General features: G+C 43.4%; 1 protein-coding gene across 1 annotated transcript in view; it reads left to right on the forward strand.

The window, feature by feature from the left end:
* LOC308388871 (ras and Rab interactor 2-like) overlaps positions 1-12,793 on the forward strand; it is a 43,389-nt gene extending 30,596 nt beyond the window's left edge. The window contains exons 8-12 of the mRNA XM_080869828.1: positions 1,547-3,133; positions 8,895-9,203; positions 9,285-9,416; positions 9,514-9,677; positions 9,953-12,793. Of these exons, the coding sequence (XP_080725954.1) occupies positions 1,547-3,133; positions 8,895-9,203; positions 9,285-9,416; positions 9,514-9,677; positions 9,953-10,411 (2,651 nt within the window). The 3' untranslated portion in view covers positions 10,412-12,793. The remainder of the gene's footprint in view (positions 1-1,546; positions 3,134-8,894; positions 9,204-9,284; positions 9,417-9,513; positions 9,678-9,952) is intronic.
* Positions 12,794-17,239: the final 4,446 nt, after the last annotated feature.

Raw genomic sequence — 17,239 nt, forward strand, 5'->3', positions numbered from 1 at the left:
TTAACACAAGTGAGTCATAACAAAGAGGGAATGCGAGTGAGCCACAGAAACCAGCAGAGTTTCAGCCTGCAGAGACGCAGTGTCCTCTAAACACAAAGTTAGACTGACATCAGCAGTTCGCCTGTGCCATTCAGCTTTGGGTCACAGTAAGTACTGTTGTTTCCTCTCTGCTGTGTGTGAAGGAGCTGCACTGTGTCTGGCACTAATATTTCTCATATGCCGTTGTTTCCTCTGCTGTGTGTTTGTCTGGTACGGCTCAGACTCCAAGTGCTCAACAAAGAGTTGTGTTAAAATTGTTTAGTGCCATTTCTCTCTTTCTTTCCTCTGTTGAGAAAAGCTCCTAACAGCATGAAGGAGCATTTAGAGGTTTTTGGCATTTGTTTTATTTAGCGGGGCTTTTACTGGGAGTTGATGGGAGCACTGCTGAGCATTTTCCTGCTCTTCGCTGAACTGTTGGATCTATAAACGTGTCGGCTCCCAGTAAAACCGTGGAAAAAAAAGATAGCTGACTCTGTTTATTTTCTTGGCACATTTTTTGCTTTTGAAAGCAAACCACCCAATAAATAGCTCTTCTACTTCACTCCAACTTGATTCTGCAGTGAGAAGCTGTTTGACTGCAGTGGGCAGAAGGATCTTTTACTTGATTGTGTTTTACACAGCCTCGCTGAGGGACATCACAGGCAAGTTGGACTGTTCAGCAGATGCAGTTTGAAATAATTGTGAGCAATGGTGATGCTTTCTTTGTTAAATGGTGCTCTAATATTGCAATGAAATCTAAACAGAATTATTTTGGCCCTTATTAGTCAATATTCGTGGCACTCATGCCTCCAAAGCTTTTGAGGGTGAAACAGTTCAAATTTCTTACTTACAGAAAAATATTGTTACATGATACTAGACTGTAATATTTGAATTCATGAGTCTCCCTCATCTTGCCATATGTTTCTTGTCTTTTGGCTGTTAGATTATGACAAAAAACGCAGTTATTATTCTTAGTCAGTGATTAAAATCTCCGTTAATTAACAAGGTTATTCATTAACTTGATAAGTCAAGTATTTATTGATTTCTTTTTACAGGGGATTTCCTTGGACATAAAGTCTGATTCGAATTAAAAGCAAACACAAAGGATTTATAGGAAATGTTTCCCATTTTTTCCCTTGATTTTTCTTACTTTCATCATTTATGAAAGCCAAATTGTGGCTGAACTTGAAATCTAATCAGTCCTGTTTTTATCTGAAAGCTGTGAAAAGGCAACTCTGATAAATTTGTTTATAGGTTATAGGGCTCATGGCCTTGGGGATTCGTTTTAGCAGATCAGGTCAATCACAGTAACACACTATCACTTTATGATTATGGTCATGGTCAAAATAATCTGAGGTAATGAAGTTGTATGGAAGTCTGTAAAAGCTTACAAAACATTTATTTAGGGTATTATACAAGTATTGTTTACACAATGTTGATATTTAATTTAGACATTTCATGGTTACTGTTAAAAAAACAATAGAAAACAATATGAACACAAGATCTTTCATTTGCTGTTTCTTTTTAGGCTTCTGGGATGTTCCATTGTGCAGCAGGAGGAAGAGCCCAGTGTCGTTGACGGGGACAGCAGCCCCTGACAGACCACCCCCACCTGCCCACAGACCAGTGTCCTCAACAGCTACCTCAGGACGCCCTCGGCTTCAAACTCGCACCCCATCTGAGCTTGAGTGTTGCCAAGCCAATGGAGCGCTGTGCTTCATCAACCCCCTCTTCCTAAAGGTCCACCAGCCAGATGATAATCAGAGCTTCACTCCCAACATCCCCGACACAGGAAAGCAGGACCTGAGAGAGGAAGCTGACAAAAGAAAAGGCAGCAGTAAGGAAGCTCAGGTTTGCAGCTCAGATCACAGCCACAGCAGCCAGTCACAGCAAGAAAACCTGCAGAACCCTGACAGAAACACAGAGCTACACACCAGCACAAGTCACAAACTCAGCGGGCCAGAAAGCGTGACACGATTTCCACCACCTCGGCCACCTCCACCTCGCTTTACAGCACAGCAAACAGCCCCTCCTGTTCGGCAGCGCAGCATGCCCGAAAAGATCTCCTGGATCAAGGAGAAGGTGGAGGAGAGGGAGCGAGGCAGCAGCCTCCTTTCTCGCCTTGGCTCCTCGCTAAGTATCAGCCCCTCATCCTCTCCGCCTAAGAGACTTAGCATCAGCTCACCTATATCCATCCCCCGGCCATCACTGCCCCTCTCTCTGCCATCTCTGTCCTCATCTCCACGTCGAACCAAAGCCTCACCAACATCCAGTCTAGAGGACGCTCAGTGTCACCGAGCTCTGGAGGACGACACCATTGAGAAGGCCCTAATCAGAGCCAAACTATCCCGGCAAAAGGCTCTACCCTGCTCCCAGAACTCCTGCAGTCCCCCAGACTCCACCGTGGTGACAGCAGTCGAGCATGGAGAGGTGGGTGGAGGAGAGGAAGAAAGAGTTGACGAATGCAGCGGGGGCAGCCAGCGGCTCAGTGACATGAGCCTCTCCACAGACTCGTCAGACTCGCTGGATTTCTCTCAGTCCTCAGCTTTCTTTATGCCTCCTATGCATGACCCCAGCCCCCCCACTGAGGCTGACTTCAACACCCACCTCCCCCTCTCCATCCCACCGTCCCACCTAGGTTTCTGCAGTATGGAGGACGATGACGACGATGAGGATGAAGATGACGAAGAGGAAGCCGACTATGGCGTCAGCCTGGAGAGCGATCAGGACCAAGACCAGGACCTGACCATGGTGCCACCTGGACACCGCACAAAGCGTCGCCCCAGTGCCAGTGCCCTGGTCCTCCAGAAGGCCCTGCGAGGCCATTTTCGCAAAGTGAGTGGCGTTTTCAACTCGCTGCTCACACCTGAGAAGAGGGCGATCCGTAAAGTGGTAGAGCTGTCCAGAGATAAGAGCTCGTACTTCGGCTCCTTGGTGCAGGACTATCTGAGCTACATGGGCGAGGGTGCGGGCACCCAGGCATGGCAGGGATACGACTCCGGACTGGACCTGCTGCAGACTCTCCGGCAGTTTATCACACAGATGAAGAGCTACCTTCGACAGAGCTCCGAGATGGAGCCGCCCATCGAGAGCCTGATCCCAGAAGACCAGATCGGTGAGTTTGCAGTGCAGAGTGTGGTCCTCCATCATTTTACTTTAGCACAGAGCTTTATTTTCTCACCTGTGTTTTCCCAGACATTGCACTGACCCTCCAATACTAACATCATAGAGGACAATGTCAGCTTGTTGCTTTAATGACAGCATCTACACCAAAGACAGTTTGCACCACTCCTCTCAGATCACTGCTGAAGTAGCCGCTCTGCACAGTTGCAACATTTCTACCTTTTTTAAGCTTCTGATCTCATCGTTTCTCAGCAGGTAGTCAGCTCCCTGCATGACTGCAGATAAATGTGACCATTTCTAGGAAGTGTGAATGAGTGACACATTCAGAAATCTTAATCATTGTGGAAAATCACAGTCACATTAACTCCAATTAATGCACATGTAGCAGTTTCACTTCAGTATTTTAGCAGTGAACACTGGAAAACGCTTTGTGTGTCTACTTTAGAAGCAGAATGCAAATCTCTATTGAAGCAATAATTGTGTTTGCATTTCTCTGTTACTGCCCTTTTACTATTTTTATCCTTTTTTTCCTATCTTACAATGTCTTTAAAGCACTTTGGAGGAGGACAGCCAGAGACAACTACACAACCACACACACGCACATACAATGTCTCACTGACACACACACACCTGCCGGAAGAGTCTGAATCATTTAGGCCAAGATTCAGTGGCCACATTAGACCTTGGACAGAAACATGTAAACACAGAGCACAAAGAGGGTTTTATCTGTGGAGGAAGGAGCCCACTTCACCAACCTGTTTTTACTGGCCTCGTTCAGAAAGTTGAGCAAAGGGCTGCAACTATGAAGTCATGAATTGGGTGGAGAAGTGCTGACAGTTGACTTTGTAATGTTTTTTCACCTGTAAGAAAGTTTGTTTGTGTATCAGGATTGAAGGATCCATTTTTTTTTTTCAAAGCTCGACCCGGAGCAGAACAGGGTATCTCCATCTCTGCTCATTTCATTATAAATAGTTTGGAATGCTAAGGAAGCATTCTGGGAAGCATCCTTTTGGATTTGGACGTGTGAAAAACTCCACAGGCTGTTCAGCCGCTAGAAAATGGAAAACGTTGCTTAACACACCTTTAAAGCCAGAAACATTTTCATTATGTTCCATTTTCCCCTTGATAAATAATTTGATTGACAGCTACAATCGGTGTGGTGTCTGAAGGGAAAACTAAAATTGAAAGAGCAGCTTTGTGTTTCCATTGTTGCGTGTTGTGGCCCCCTCTCGTGCCCACTCTCTGAATGGCTTGTTTTTCTCAGGGATGACACACTGGGAACTGCTGCGGCTTTTACTTCTTGGAACACTTACACAACATTTAGTTGTGGCAGCTTCAGAGAGTGTTTTCTGTTGAGCTCAAAGGCCGGCTGGCCCAGATGCCTCTGGATGGCCGTCTGCCAAGTCATGCAACCGGTCTCGGTCCAACTCCAGCTCTCCAATCAGAGGAGAGGATTAGACGCAAGCCCCCATCACACTGTGCCTCTCCCTGCCCTTCACTCTTTGTTTTTAATCTGTGGTTCTTCAGTCTCTCCCTCTCGCACTTGACACTGCCAGTAGGTGGTGTGAGAAAATGACATAATGTGAATTAGATGAAACCGAGAGGTGACCTAAAACAAGATGTACCATCAGGCCATCTGTGTTGTAGATGATGTATGGTTTTTGGGAGTAGGTCGATTTCAAATATGGAGGCCACCTCTGTGCTTGTTGTGCTCCTCCATCACCCCAGCTGTGTATGTGTTCAGGATGGGGAGGGGGAGTAGGGGGCAGGGGAAAATAGAGTCTGTTGTGTTGAAGTCATCCCACACAGAGAGGCTGTCCTCCGGCAGACAGCCTGAGCCAGATCAACATCAAGCAGGTCTAACTTATTGATGATGTTATCATATGCACACCTTGGGACTCTGGCTTTTACTTATAGCTCTGATGATACTTTTATTCCGCTGTTGCTTTTAGGTCACATATCAGCTCAGAAATTCACTTCTTGTACAGACAAATGACACATAACATGCTAATTAACATGTTTATTGATGCTGGAAGGTGGATTTTATTTCCTTCAGACAGATCCACACTAGATATTCATATATATATAAAAGACCACACTGCAGTCGTCGTCTTGCTGTTTTGAAACTGGAAGTGATGAGCAAGTGTTGGAGCTGAAAACGTAAACTTTTTTGTTTGTTTGTTTGTGGGTTTTTTGCGTTATTCACATTGGTCTTGCTTTATCCTGCTAATGACCAAGTGACTTTAGTGAACACATTCAAGAGGAGTTTATGGGATCAAAGGTCAAAGTAGATGAGGTCTGCTGTTCTGTAGATGTCTTAAACATGCTGCTGGTATGACGAGGACGAATCAAAATGCTATTTTTATGGTTCAGATTATAAGCAGGAAGTCAACAATCTGTGTAGCTTCTGGCTTCAGTGACAGAACAGATACTCACTACTGTTCCTGATTTCAGCAGGCTATTTATAGTTCAAGGAGACAGTCACTTTGTGTGTACACACACACACACACACACACACACACACACACACACACACACACACACACACACACACACACATATTGTGTGTGTGAGTGTATAATGGTATTTGATGTGGTCTCACTGTTATTTTATCTTCACCAAATGGATGGTGGATAAAAGGTTCAGCTGTTCCCCGTAGACAGTATTATGTGAGACCGCCCAGCTGCAGCAGACAAGGTGATTGGTTAAAGGCTGCGTGGAGGATGCTTGGTGAGAGGATGTTTATATTCAGAGGGGAAGACACAAGAAGTGTGTAAGTTTGTGTGTGATTGCTAGCTTTCCCTGGCCTTGGCTGATAAGTTGTCCCCAGGAAAATGGGTGCCACTGTGATGTCTGCAGTCCATCTGTGATCCAGGACACAGGACACTGTGACATTTCCTTAACCCTGCTCTCACATTATTTTAAGGTGGATGCATGCATGCAATCTAAAGAAGCACAGAGTCAACGTGCGGAAAACTTCAGACCGCAGGCTAAAATATGTTCACACTTTTACAAGCCTATAAGCACAGAGCTTTAGTCTGAGGAGTCTCATTAGTGTGTCTGTAAATCTGGACATGTCCCTCTTTAGGGTGACTTGGACACAGCTCTTAACTAATGTCCACAGTGAGGAATGTTGGCACTGTTTTTAATTACTTAGGCAGAGCAGTGGAGACTGCAGGAAAGAAAACTCTCCCAATTTAAAAAGCCCACAGCTATGAGTTTTGTCCTTCTAGTTGTTAACCAAAATGCTCACAAGTTAGGTTTTAACGGTTAGATATCAAATTTACTGTTCACTACCGAAAGCTGACATCAGAAGCTATTTTTCAAGCAAATGGGACCAAACTCCACTGGTTCCAAGTTCTGCAATAGCAGCAATTGCTGCTTCTCTCAGATTTCTAGCTTTGGGAAAAGGAGGCAGGGCGGCGAGTATTTTAGACTGTTGGTAAAACTTTAGAAGCCATTTAAAAAATGGTTAAAAGTAATTTTAAAAAAAAACGCAGACCGATGAGACGTTTAGGGGAAAAGACCAGATCACAACAACAGCTGCCTCGAGACACTTTATATTGTAAGGTAAAGCTCCTACAATCATGCAGACAGAGCGTCAGCATTCAGATGAGTCTCTATCAGCAGCCAGAAAGAGTGGGAAGGAAAAACTCCCTTTGAACAGGAACAAACAGCCATGTTGTTATTCTTAGACTCCAGTTCTTCATTACCGACAGTTGAAAATAGACCTTGTTTATTTGCGCAGCTCCTTTGTGAAGCTGTTGAAGCAAAATTCCTGCACTTTGTAAACAAAGAGATTGAACAGGAGGTGGAGTGAGGGATATTCCCCCGAGTGACATCACACAAAACTGTGTGAACCCGAGTGGTCATTGTTTGAAACTTTGGCCAACTTTAATAATAATATGAACTACATAATAGTATTTAATATATTTGACAGAAATGGGTTCCCCCTTTTTGATTGATCAAATGTTTCAAAATTACATGAAATGAGGAAAAAAGGAAGCGGTCGTTTCAGACAGTGGTGTCGTAATATCATTTTTTCAAGCTTTTCTTTGGAAATACTTGAACAGTTCAGTTTGGTGTGACTTCCATCTTTGCCAAGCTGCAGAGCGTTACGGTAAGGAACGTCAGTGGTGACATGTAGTGGCAGGTAGGTGGTTTCCAGTGAGTGAAAGATCTTATCATGGAGATAAGCCACAGTCACACCCTGGATTATCAGTGTTTGTTGACACAGAGAGTTTAAGCACTGGTGAAATCTGCTCACTCCTCATTCTTAATCCGTGGCAGCAAGCAGTGATAACAGAATCATGCAGAGCACCTCGTTTACTGGCAGTTGGTACACAGTGATGGAATGAGGAAGTGAGAATGTGCTGCTGGAGAGTTGCCAGCTTGGTTCTCTGATGCAGCTCCAGTAGGCGTACATCTGGAGGAGTGGAGGAATCTCACAGACATGCGTGAAGCAGACTCGGACTTTGATACTTCATCGGGAGGAAGCTGATGGAGATGGGTTCATGTGGCGGAAAGGTGTGTGTGTGTGTGTGTGTGTGTGCAGATTTGCTCAGCCAGAGAAACTGCTGACTCCATATTCCTAGAGAACAGTCAGCATCTCTCACACATTCCTTATTCAGCAGGGCTGTGGTTTGGCCTCCTGCTCGTGTGTTAGTCAGACTGCACAAGAAGAAGAAGAAGAAGAAAGTGTGTACATTATTGTACTTTATTGAGCCCCGTGGGGAAATTGCTCTCTGCATTTAACCCATTCACTCAGTGAAGCAGTGGGCAGCCATTGGGCGCCCGGGGAGCAGTGTGTAGGGACGGTACCTTGCTCAGGGGTACCTCAGGGTAGCTGTTAAGGGGAATCGAACCCCCGACCTTCCGATCATGGGGCAACCACTCTACCTACTGAGCTATCCCTGCCCCAAGCCGAAGAAGCTCATGATGGTTTGACTCCTCCTAGCTGAACTTTGAGCTGCACACATGGTCGTCAATAGGAACTTGATTTACACACATGATGATGACAAGTAGAACTGATCTGATCGCGACACCCTTCTAACAGCTTGTAGCTCTTAAATCATGGCTCACGGTACACAATGAATTTGGTATGCAGTAAACATGGGTAAAATTATTAATGTCACAGCTAAAACATGTCTCACTCAGTGATCTGTGGACCCTCTTGATCTCATATCACAGGTTGTATTTTATCACTGTGTAGGTGTTCAGATAGAAAACAGTAAGTGGGAGAGCACTTCCTTCAAGAGAGATGGTATCTAAAAACACACCACTATTGCACTGACTCATATTCACTGATGTGCTTTCCTCTTGTGGAATCTTTACTTGTTTTTTTTAATTTAGACTCCACTGACATTTGTTTTCTAATATGCGACTCACACGTACACATTACTTACGCACTTGATGGTGGGTGTGGCTGATGCAGGTGGGGGTAATTTTCCTGCTTCACAGAAACAATAATCAGCTACTTGGAGGGCATGCTAATGGGTCTTTTAGCAGTTAGCATGATCCAGGCTTGCTTGCCTTTTAGTAACTTAGCTCATGTACCTCTGGGAGCAAAGTCACTGTAGTGATTAGCGGTGTCCTTCATTTAGAGCCAGACAGACTGCACCAGCAGCTGCCTGGCGTTTGTGATGTTTGTATTATGTGTTTTGATTTGCTAGCAGCTATGCTGAACTTTCCTCAGCTCACTAACGGTTTATTTGTGCGAAACACTGAAAGATTCTCTTTGCGCTCGTCCACAGACCAAGTCCTGGAGAAAGCAATGCATAAGTGTGTCCTGAAGCCCCTCAAGGCCGTAGTGAGCAGCGCCCTGCAGGAATTCCAGATACGCAGTGGGGAGTGGCAGGAGCTGAAGGAGAACCTGTCCCAGGCCAAGGCCAGGCAGCCACAGGAAATGGGCGTGGCCGACGCGCAGCCCCCGGACACAGTGGCCATAGAAAAGATCAAACACAAGTTCCACACCATGTGTAAACTGTACTCTCCAGAGAAGAAGGTCAGCATGCTGCTCAGAGTCTGCAAACTGATCTACACCATCATGGAGGACAACTCAGGTACAGATGAAAACCACACCCACACCCACAGTCAGTGTCGCATGGCAGGAATGATGAGTGAACCTGCTGTGTGTTTGACAGGTCGTCTGTATGGTGCTGATGACTTCCTGCCCATGCTGACCTATGTGTTGGCCCAGTGTGACATGCCTCAGCTGGACAATGAGATACTCTACATGATGGAGCTGCTGGACCCCTCACTGCTGCATGGAGAAGGTGTGGCACTTTTCCATGGAAACCAGCACAATCTACCCCATCCTCCACCCCCCACATAATTAACAGTGTGCCGCTGTGTGTGCGTGTTGATGTGCAGGTGGCTACTACCTGACCAGTGCGTATGGAGCCATGTCTCTGATCAAGAACTTCCAGGAGGAGCAAGCAGCCAGAGTGCTGAGCTCTGAGACCAGAAACACACTCCACCAGTGGCACCGCCGCCGCACCACCCAGCGCTCTGCACCATCCATCGATGACTTCCAGGTGAGAACACACAAATAAGTTCACTCAGTGCAAAAGGTTTCTGTGACGCTGGCAGATTAGCACTGCTTTAGAGGTTGTCTTTTAGCTTCAGAGTTGATTTTGATATTTTTATACACCAGTATTTTCAAAAGCAACACCACCCAGTACAGCCTCTCAGCTTCGAAAACATGGCAAGGAGGATTTTCAGTGTTTAACTGCAATCAAAAACATCTGAGTCTTCAGGCTTCGTATGTTTGCTCTCTGAACACTGACCGTCTCCTCTGACTGTCCCTCAGAACTACCTGCGGGTTGCTTTGCAGGAGCTGGACAGCGGCTGCACAGCCAAGACCCTGCAGGTGCAACCTTATGCCACCGTGGAGGAGGTGTGCCAGCTGTGCGCCCGCAAGTTCAAAGTGTCTGACCCCGAAAACTACGGCCTGTTCCTGTTGATGGAGGGCAACAGCCAGCAGCTGGCCCCAGACACCCACCCTCAAAAGATAAAGGCTGAGCTGCACAGCCGCCCGCAAGCCGGTCCCTTCTACTTCGTCTTCCGTCGCGTGGCCAGTAGCAGCACCGCCCAGCTATCTGCTCCCCTTCATGTGGCGCCCAACCTCAACGACCTCACCGTGACCTCTGACACAAAGGCCAACCTGAACGACCTCAGCACGGACCTGTCGACTGACTCCCCCAAACCCAGAGTCAGCTTAGGCCTGAGCCTGCCACCGAGCCACCTCAGCAGCTCCATCTCTGTGTGACTGTAGCAGCGAGCAGAAGCCTGAACAAGCTCTTTGTCTGCCGCAGTGTCACCCATAACTCCAGTAAACAAAAACATGTGGAGACACACGAGCTGGGCTCAGCGCTGTGGCGTGCCAGTCTTTGCAAAGCCGGACTTCCCCTTTCTTAGTCTGGGGAAGGTTCTGTCTGACAGGCCAGTTATTTGTCTTCCTGCTCTGGATTTCTTATCAGGGTAACTTTGTGGTAAACAGCTCTGTCAGTTGCTGTTTCCACCTCCTGATGGAGGGAATCTGAGCTCAGACACATGGGACAGTTCCTTTAAGTATACAAATAGATGTAGGTTATATATGTCATTTAAGTTTACGTCTCACAGTTGCTGGTAAACTGTAACTTTATTGTTTGAATTTTAAAAAGATAATCCTTCAGATTGTTGATTTGTGTGGATTTAGCGGCACCTGGTGGTGACGGATGCACAAAGCCATTTAAAAAAGAGAGAATGAAGCCACTTCTAATACAACAACAAACAAAACAATGTTATTAATAATAATAATAAAAACCCAGCATGCAATGCGCTGGACAGTCTGATTTCTTTATTAAAAAAGAGAAAAGATTCTAGTGGTTTCATGGTAAATGTGCTATTGTTAATAATGATTATTACTAACAAAATATATATAATAGGTATAAGGTTATATAGGTTTGCAATGATTCACTCATTCTTAAGAAGCATATGAAAAAAAATTGAATGTAATAAAATATAAACAGAGCTGATGTCCCAATCATTTGGACCAAACTGTTACCTGACCTGGCTAGCCACCATTGTTTAGGTGCAGCAGCTACAGAGGTGTGAGCAGACCTCCACCTTTCTCACTCAAATGACTTCACACTACATCTAAACAAACTTGGATTTAAAAGATACAAAAATTGGTGGGATTCCCCTTTAACAGAATGCAGAAATTTAAGAGACGCTGTTTTTTTTTTTTGTTGATGACGGTGTTTTGTCATTTTTTTTGTTCCATAGTTGTCCCCACCATCTGCTGGATTTAAAGGGAATTGTTGATGCTGACGTAGAATGAGATGTGTCAGCGTGATCAGATCATCTGAAGGATTAACTTTGTAAAATTTAGCTCATGCATGTAGTTTGTGTTTAATGTTAGAAAAGGCAGGTGTTGCCAGTGTTTGTGTATTTACTGACAGTATCCTGGTGATATGAACGAGGCTCTTTCAGACCTGAGAGATGTTGCTGGTTATCGTTTCAGACCGTAGGGGTGGAACAGTTCTCCAAAGCCGTGGTTTCCCTTCATACCTCGGTTTTCGTTAGAGGAGAAGAAAAAGATTTTACTTGACCCCGACCTCATTATGAACAAAACGGATTCACTCGTTACCTGAATGGTCTGTAAATAGTAACCAGGCATTGACAGCTTCATATCACAGTCCAGGGAGACACGACCATGGCGTGACACTGTGGGTGTTTGTGTTACAGTTTCTGAATTGTTCCACTCCTATGAGAGTGATATGTGACAGATCCTGCGGCCGGCTGTCCCGTCTCTGTACTACTGACAAAGGCCTTTAACCCGGGTGGTAAGAACATGTATGAAGACACTGTGTGGACATCTAAGCTGGTCTGAGGTCCCACAGTCACACACGTTGAAAGGAAGGTGTAGAGGGTACCGTGATGATGGAGGGGAAAGTACTGAGAAGGACCTGCAGTACAGCGTAGCGTTGATTTTGGTGCTGTTGATCCAAATGCTTAAATTATAAGGTTTCAGGTAATCAGCATATAAATATATACACATTTACCAGTGTCAGTGTCCATTGTTTATCTGCCTGAAGTGCTGAAAGACTCTGAAACAGTCATTTTAAATTCCAGATTTTATTGTTTCCCTTGGCACAAAATAGAAAAAGAGCAGTAAAAATAAAATGAATGAAGGAATGAAAATATGAAATCAGCTATAGGCCAAATAATTATAAACATCAGCGTCAGCCCAAAATTTCACAATCAGCACATCTTGAGTTTGAACAATTGGAAAAGCTGAAAAAGATGCTCATGCAGTGAATGAACTGAAGTGCAGTGCTCTGTTCAGTCCTGTTTTACGCAGGATGAAGTGTAACAGCTGAAACAGGGAAGTGAAAGTGTTGCTGAGTAGCATTAATCTTGTACAGAGCCTGTCGTGCAGACCTCTGTGGGCCAAGTCTTCAGCGTCTGAATTTATACCTACTGCCATGTTCCTCTAACATTCTTTGAGTATTTATATGTCTCTGTGCGGGAATTTTTCACAGATGGCTTTTCAATGTTAAAAATGTTCTTCATGGTGTCAAAATATCTTTAGTATCCAGGAGACATCCTGCTTATCATCCATGTCAGAAATATTCTTTTTGCACTCAATAAATGGTGGAAATGGAAATACTGTCTGTGCATTTGTTTGATCAATGCTCTGCTGTTGAGTCCCGTCATACCAGTTTCCTGCCGCCAGAGGGGGCTTGTGCCTCATTGATGCTGCATGAAGACTTGAAGATGAAAATGACCTCACACAAACAGGATGTATAACCACAGAAAATACACGTAACAGGCAGAACATGTGGCACCTATCATGTTTGTAGAATTTAGACTAAATTGTTATAGAATAATATCCTGTGTTTGACCAATACATTTTTCTAATAGTTTAACAAGCCCTCCTTCAGATGAAATGATAAAATCCTGGACTATTTGACCGTTTAATTTTTTTTTACTATGTTACTGCCTTGGAATGGTGACTACACCTATTGCACTGTAACTATGGGGAGAATTCCAGGTCCACTCATCCAGCCTTAATTATACGCAAAAAGGAAAGTTTTAGGCCTAATCTTAACAGTAGAGATGTGTCTGTCTCCTGAACCCAAACTGGATGCTGGTTCCAAAGAAAGCTGAAGGCTCTGCCTCCCATTCCACTTTTAAATACTCTGGGAACCACAAGTCAGCCTGTAGTGTGAGAGTGAAGCACTTTAATTTGGTGATATACTATAAGGTCATTAAGATAAGATGGGTCCTGAATATTCAAGAACTTGCATGTGAGGAGCAGGATTTTCAGTTTAATTTTGGATTTAACAGGAACCAATGAAGAGAAGCCAGTATAGGAGGAATCTGCTCTCTCTTTCTAGTCCCTCTACTTCATCTTCTAACTGTTATTGTGTTTATGAGCCATCCATTCTCTTCCAATTATTCAATTCAGGGTTACGGATAAATGTCATCAGCTGAACCAAACTAGAACTGGGCTATATTTTAATGTAAAACATTTGTACCACAAGATGATGCAATAAGTCTATGAAACCTTTACTTAACCAGGCAAGGCACAACGGCTGATGGGAAAACGCTTTGGGAAATGGGGTCAGGGTAAAGAAGAATTAAAACGCACAGCAGCACACATGTGAAAACACGCCCTCTGGTGGTAAATGTTTTCAAAATTAAATAAAATACTTTTAAAGATTCTAAAGGTTACGACCAACCTCCCCCCCACACAGCTCAGTGCAAAGTCCTGTTTGACTCTTTTTTAATTTACAGAAACTCAATTTTCAGACATCAGATTTCCAACTCTTGATCTGTTGAGGTCTATCATGCACCATTCAGTAGCTGGAGGCTGAACTTTAAATGGCATTCTTCATCCTGACAGCTATCTGCCAGTTCAGCAGAAGCATTTAAAAAAAATGCTGAGTCCTCCTACACAGCCCCCACCTCCTTAGATGGTATGGATGTGACACTATGAGGTACACTCAAAAACTTCTCTCTCTCTTCAACTTGCTGATGCAAGTTGAAGAGAGAGCCACAGGAGCAGCTATCCAAGCCTCTGAGGATCCCAGTTAAAAGGCTCAAAATAACCCACCTTCATATAGATGATCATCACTGCCAGCCTTTTCTACAAGACCCCTGAAGGCGCTTCAAGGTGAAGGATGATCATGTTTCTTCTGGCAGACTTGGCACACATACACATTTTCAACATCATTCTGAAGTAATGACTTGATTGGCTGGCTAGCATCATTGGGAGGGGTTATGATGCATGTGACTGGTCTGTGTTTCCAGTGTGCACATAGGGACCACCGTAAATATGAAAGAAAAATGGCCTTTGTGTCAGAGGTCACGGTGTAAATAAAATAACTGTCTGTCAAAATCTAACAGTAGGTCTGAGTCTGTATAGAACCAGACCCAGATAGCGTTCCATGGGTGACCTAGGCTTCAGACTTCTATAAAGCACTCTGCGACTCCTTTTCTGTGAGCACAGTAATAAAGACACAATTTAAATACTTATTTCCTACATTTAGCATTAGAGAGTGTTAAAGTTCTGCCATCTTGTGCCGAAACAGAAGGTGATGTCACTGGATTGGTTGGTTGTTGCTAAAAGGCTGGTTTATGTTTCTAGTTGCATTATTTCTTTTTCAGCTTCAACTGAAAAACCACACTGACTGTGCACCTATATTCAATGCGGTAAATGCATACAACATACAGAATTATCAGAAATAACTTGTTTGAATGTATAGATTTTCTATAGAATAATACTGCAGACCAGTCAAAAGTAGAGCACAAGCGATCGTGTCACCTTAAGCAATGACAACTTTATTAATGCTCAGGTAGCAAAATGATCTCTAAAATTACATTTGAGACATCTAAACACAAAGTAAACAATTTCTTTTGAAAAGTTTCTGCGTAGGAAGAGGTAAAGCTTAGATATGCACAGAAATATATCATCTGCATACACTCTCACTCACTATCTCTTACATCCTGTGCTAGCCACAGCATGCAGTCATCTAGGATTTCCAGTACAAACTAACTCCAGTGCCATCTAAAAATGCTTTAGACTCTGATCCCAAAGTACATTAAGATTTACCATAAATAATTTATTATATCGAAGTATCTCCATGCGAGTAAACAAAGGACAAGAAACACGTCAAAACAAAGGGGATTACAGAGGAGACCTAGGAACTATGAAAATATATTCAACAGATATACAGATTGAGACAAAAAATATATAAATACATTTACACCTATTTATATACATATGTACATCAGCAATATATCACTCATGTGAATATCACAAATTATTTAGAAATCTCCTCTACAAGATGTGTCGTTTTATAATGAGAGCGCGTTTTGGTTAGTTTCAAAGTACCTCATGTTTTACACTGTAGGTACATGCAGTTAATAGCAGCACATGACGTTTGAACCAAATAATCTGTAGCATAAATTGTTTGATAGTAAAGTGCACAATATATTTTGAAATAAATAAGATGGCCAAAACTGATGCCTTGGATTAGAAAGGTGTTGGTAACGGACAGGATGACACAGAGGAAAACCACGTGTACCTCAGAGAGGGGAATGCTACGAGACATTTCGATCCATTTCTTGATTTAGCTCATACTGATGTGTTTAACCTCCACAGTAATCAGACGCTTGAGATTTGGATATTTAAAAAAAAAACAACTAATTTTTCTTTCTCATTTTTTACGCCTAGATAATTTGTCTATTTGTTCATCCCAGCAGCTGGATAGTGTAGTGGTAAAGCTACACACCTTTGGTGCAGGAGTCACAAGTTTGATTCCCACTCAATATCCAGTTAAGGGTGCTGCCTAGACCCCCACGATGCTAAAACCAAGCCCAGGAATAGTGCAGCCAGTCTGCAGCTTGGACACAAGCATTTCTGTGCACGTGACAAATAAAATTTAAACGTTTAGCTTTTTTTCGGGAAGAAGTGGGCTTTGTAGACATTCCTCAGGAGCTGTTATTGACACAACAAAAGTCATCCAGTTATTTGGTTTGTAATTAGCACCTCATTGAGCTCTTTCAGGGAAACTCTGGAGGAAAAGTTTGAGGTGGATTAACAGTTATACCCTGATATATGTATAATAATGATCACCTCAGACTGTGTTTAGGTCTCCCGTCAGGCAGACATTCTCACAGTTCCTCTTCATGATTTGAACTTGTGTTGTGTTTGGATAGTTTGAGCAGTCTAACAACAATATTAACAGACATTTATGATTTGAATGCGCCTTTTTAAACTCAACTATAAAGTCATGTTTTATCAGCAAAGCGCCATATTTACATATCGGTAATCTCAAAGTTATTGCATTACATAAGATTTAGACCCTGTTTTCCGGTTATGGTTGCGCTGTACTGTCTGTTTCTATGACATAAATAAATATCTGTGATATATGAAATATTTATACATTCGAAAGACAGCATTTCCTATTTTAGATATTTGATATTTCTGATCAATAAATTAACAAAGTACCTGAAACAATAGATCTTTTTCTTTTAGCAATACTCTTCCCTCAGTGAGAAAAAAAGAGCATGGAGCACTTGACATTTGAAATGCACCTGTCTGAGGAAAAGCTGACATTTTGATGAAAACTGTGTGAGAAGAATCAACCCTGACTGACAAGCGTTCACTTCAGTGTTGGTGGAAGTCTTTCAAGAATAATTAAACTTTACTGGCCCCTTAGTGGAATAAAAAATTCCCCGGAGGGTTTCACAAACCACACTGTACATGCTCTAAAAACTAGTAGGAATATTTATGTGCCACAAACCTACCAAATCTGGACAAATCTAGACATTAGGCATTACAAAATACAAAGAACTCCTGGAGAAAAATATAGTGGAAACTCCTCCCAACCTTAAAGAGTTGGGGTAAAAAGTCCTACTTTACTACCAGTTACATTGCTCACCCTCAGAGAAGTAAAGCAGGACATCCATCCATCCTTCCAGCACAGAGCAAACACCTGGTCCAGGTGTGGTTTTGAATAATGCCACCACTGTTTTGAGTCTATTTGTTCAGTGTCTCTGAGAGGAGAACAAGCAGCAGCTCCCCACTCACGAAAGACATAAA

Source organism: Rhamphochromis sp. 'chilingali' (genome assembly GCF_963969265.1).
Source record: "Rhamphochromis sp. 'chilingali' genome assembly, chromosome: 20".
Classification (NCBI taxonomy): Eukaryota; Metazoa; Chordata; class Actinopteri; order Cichliformes; family Cichlidae; genus Rhamphochromis; species Rhamphochromis sp. 'chilingali'.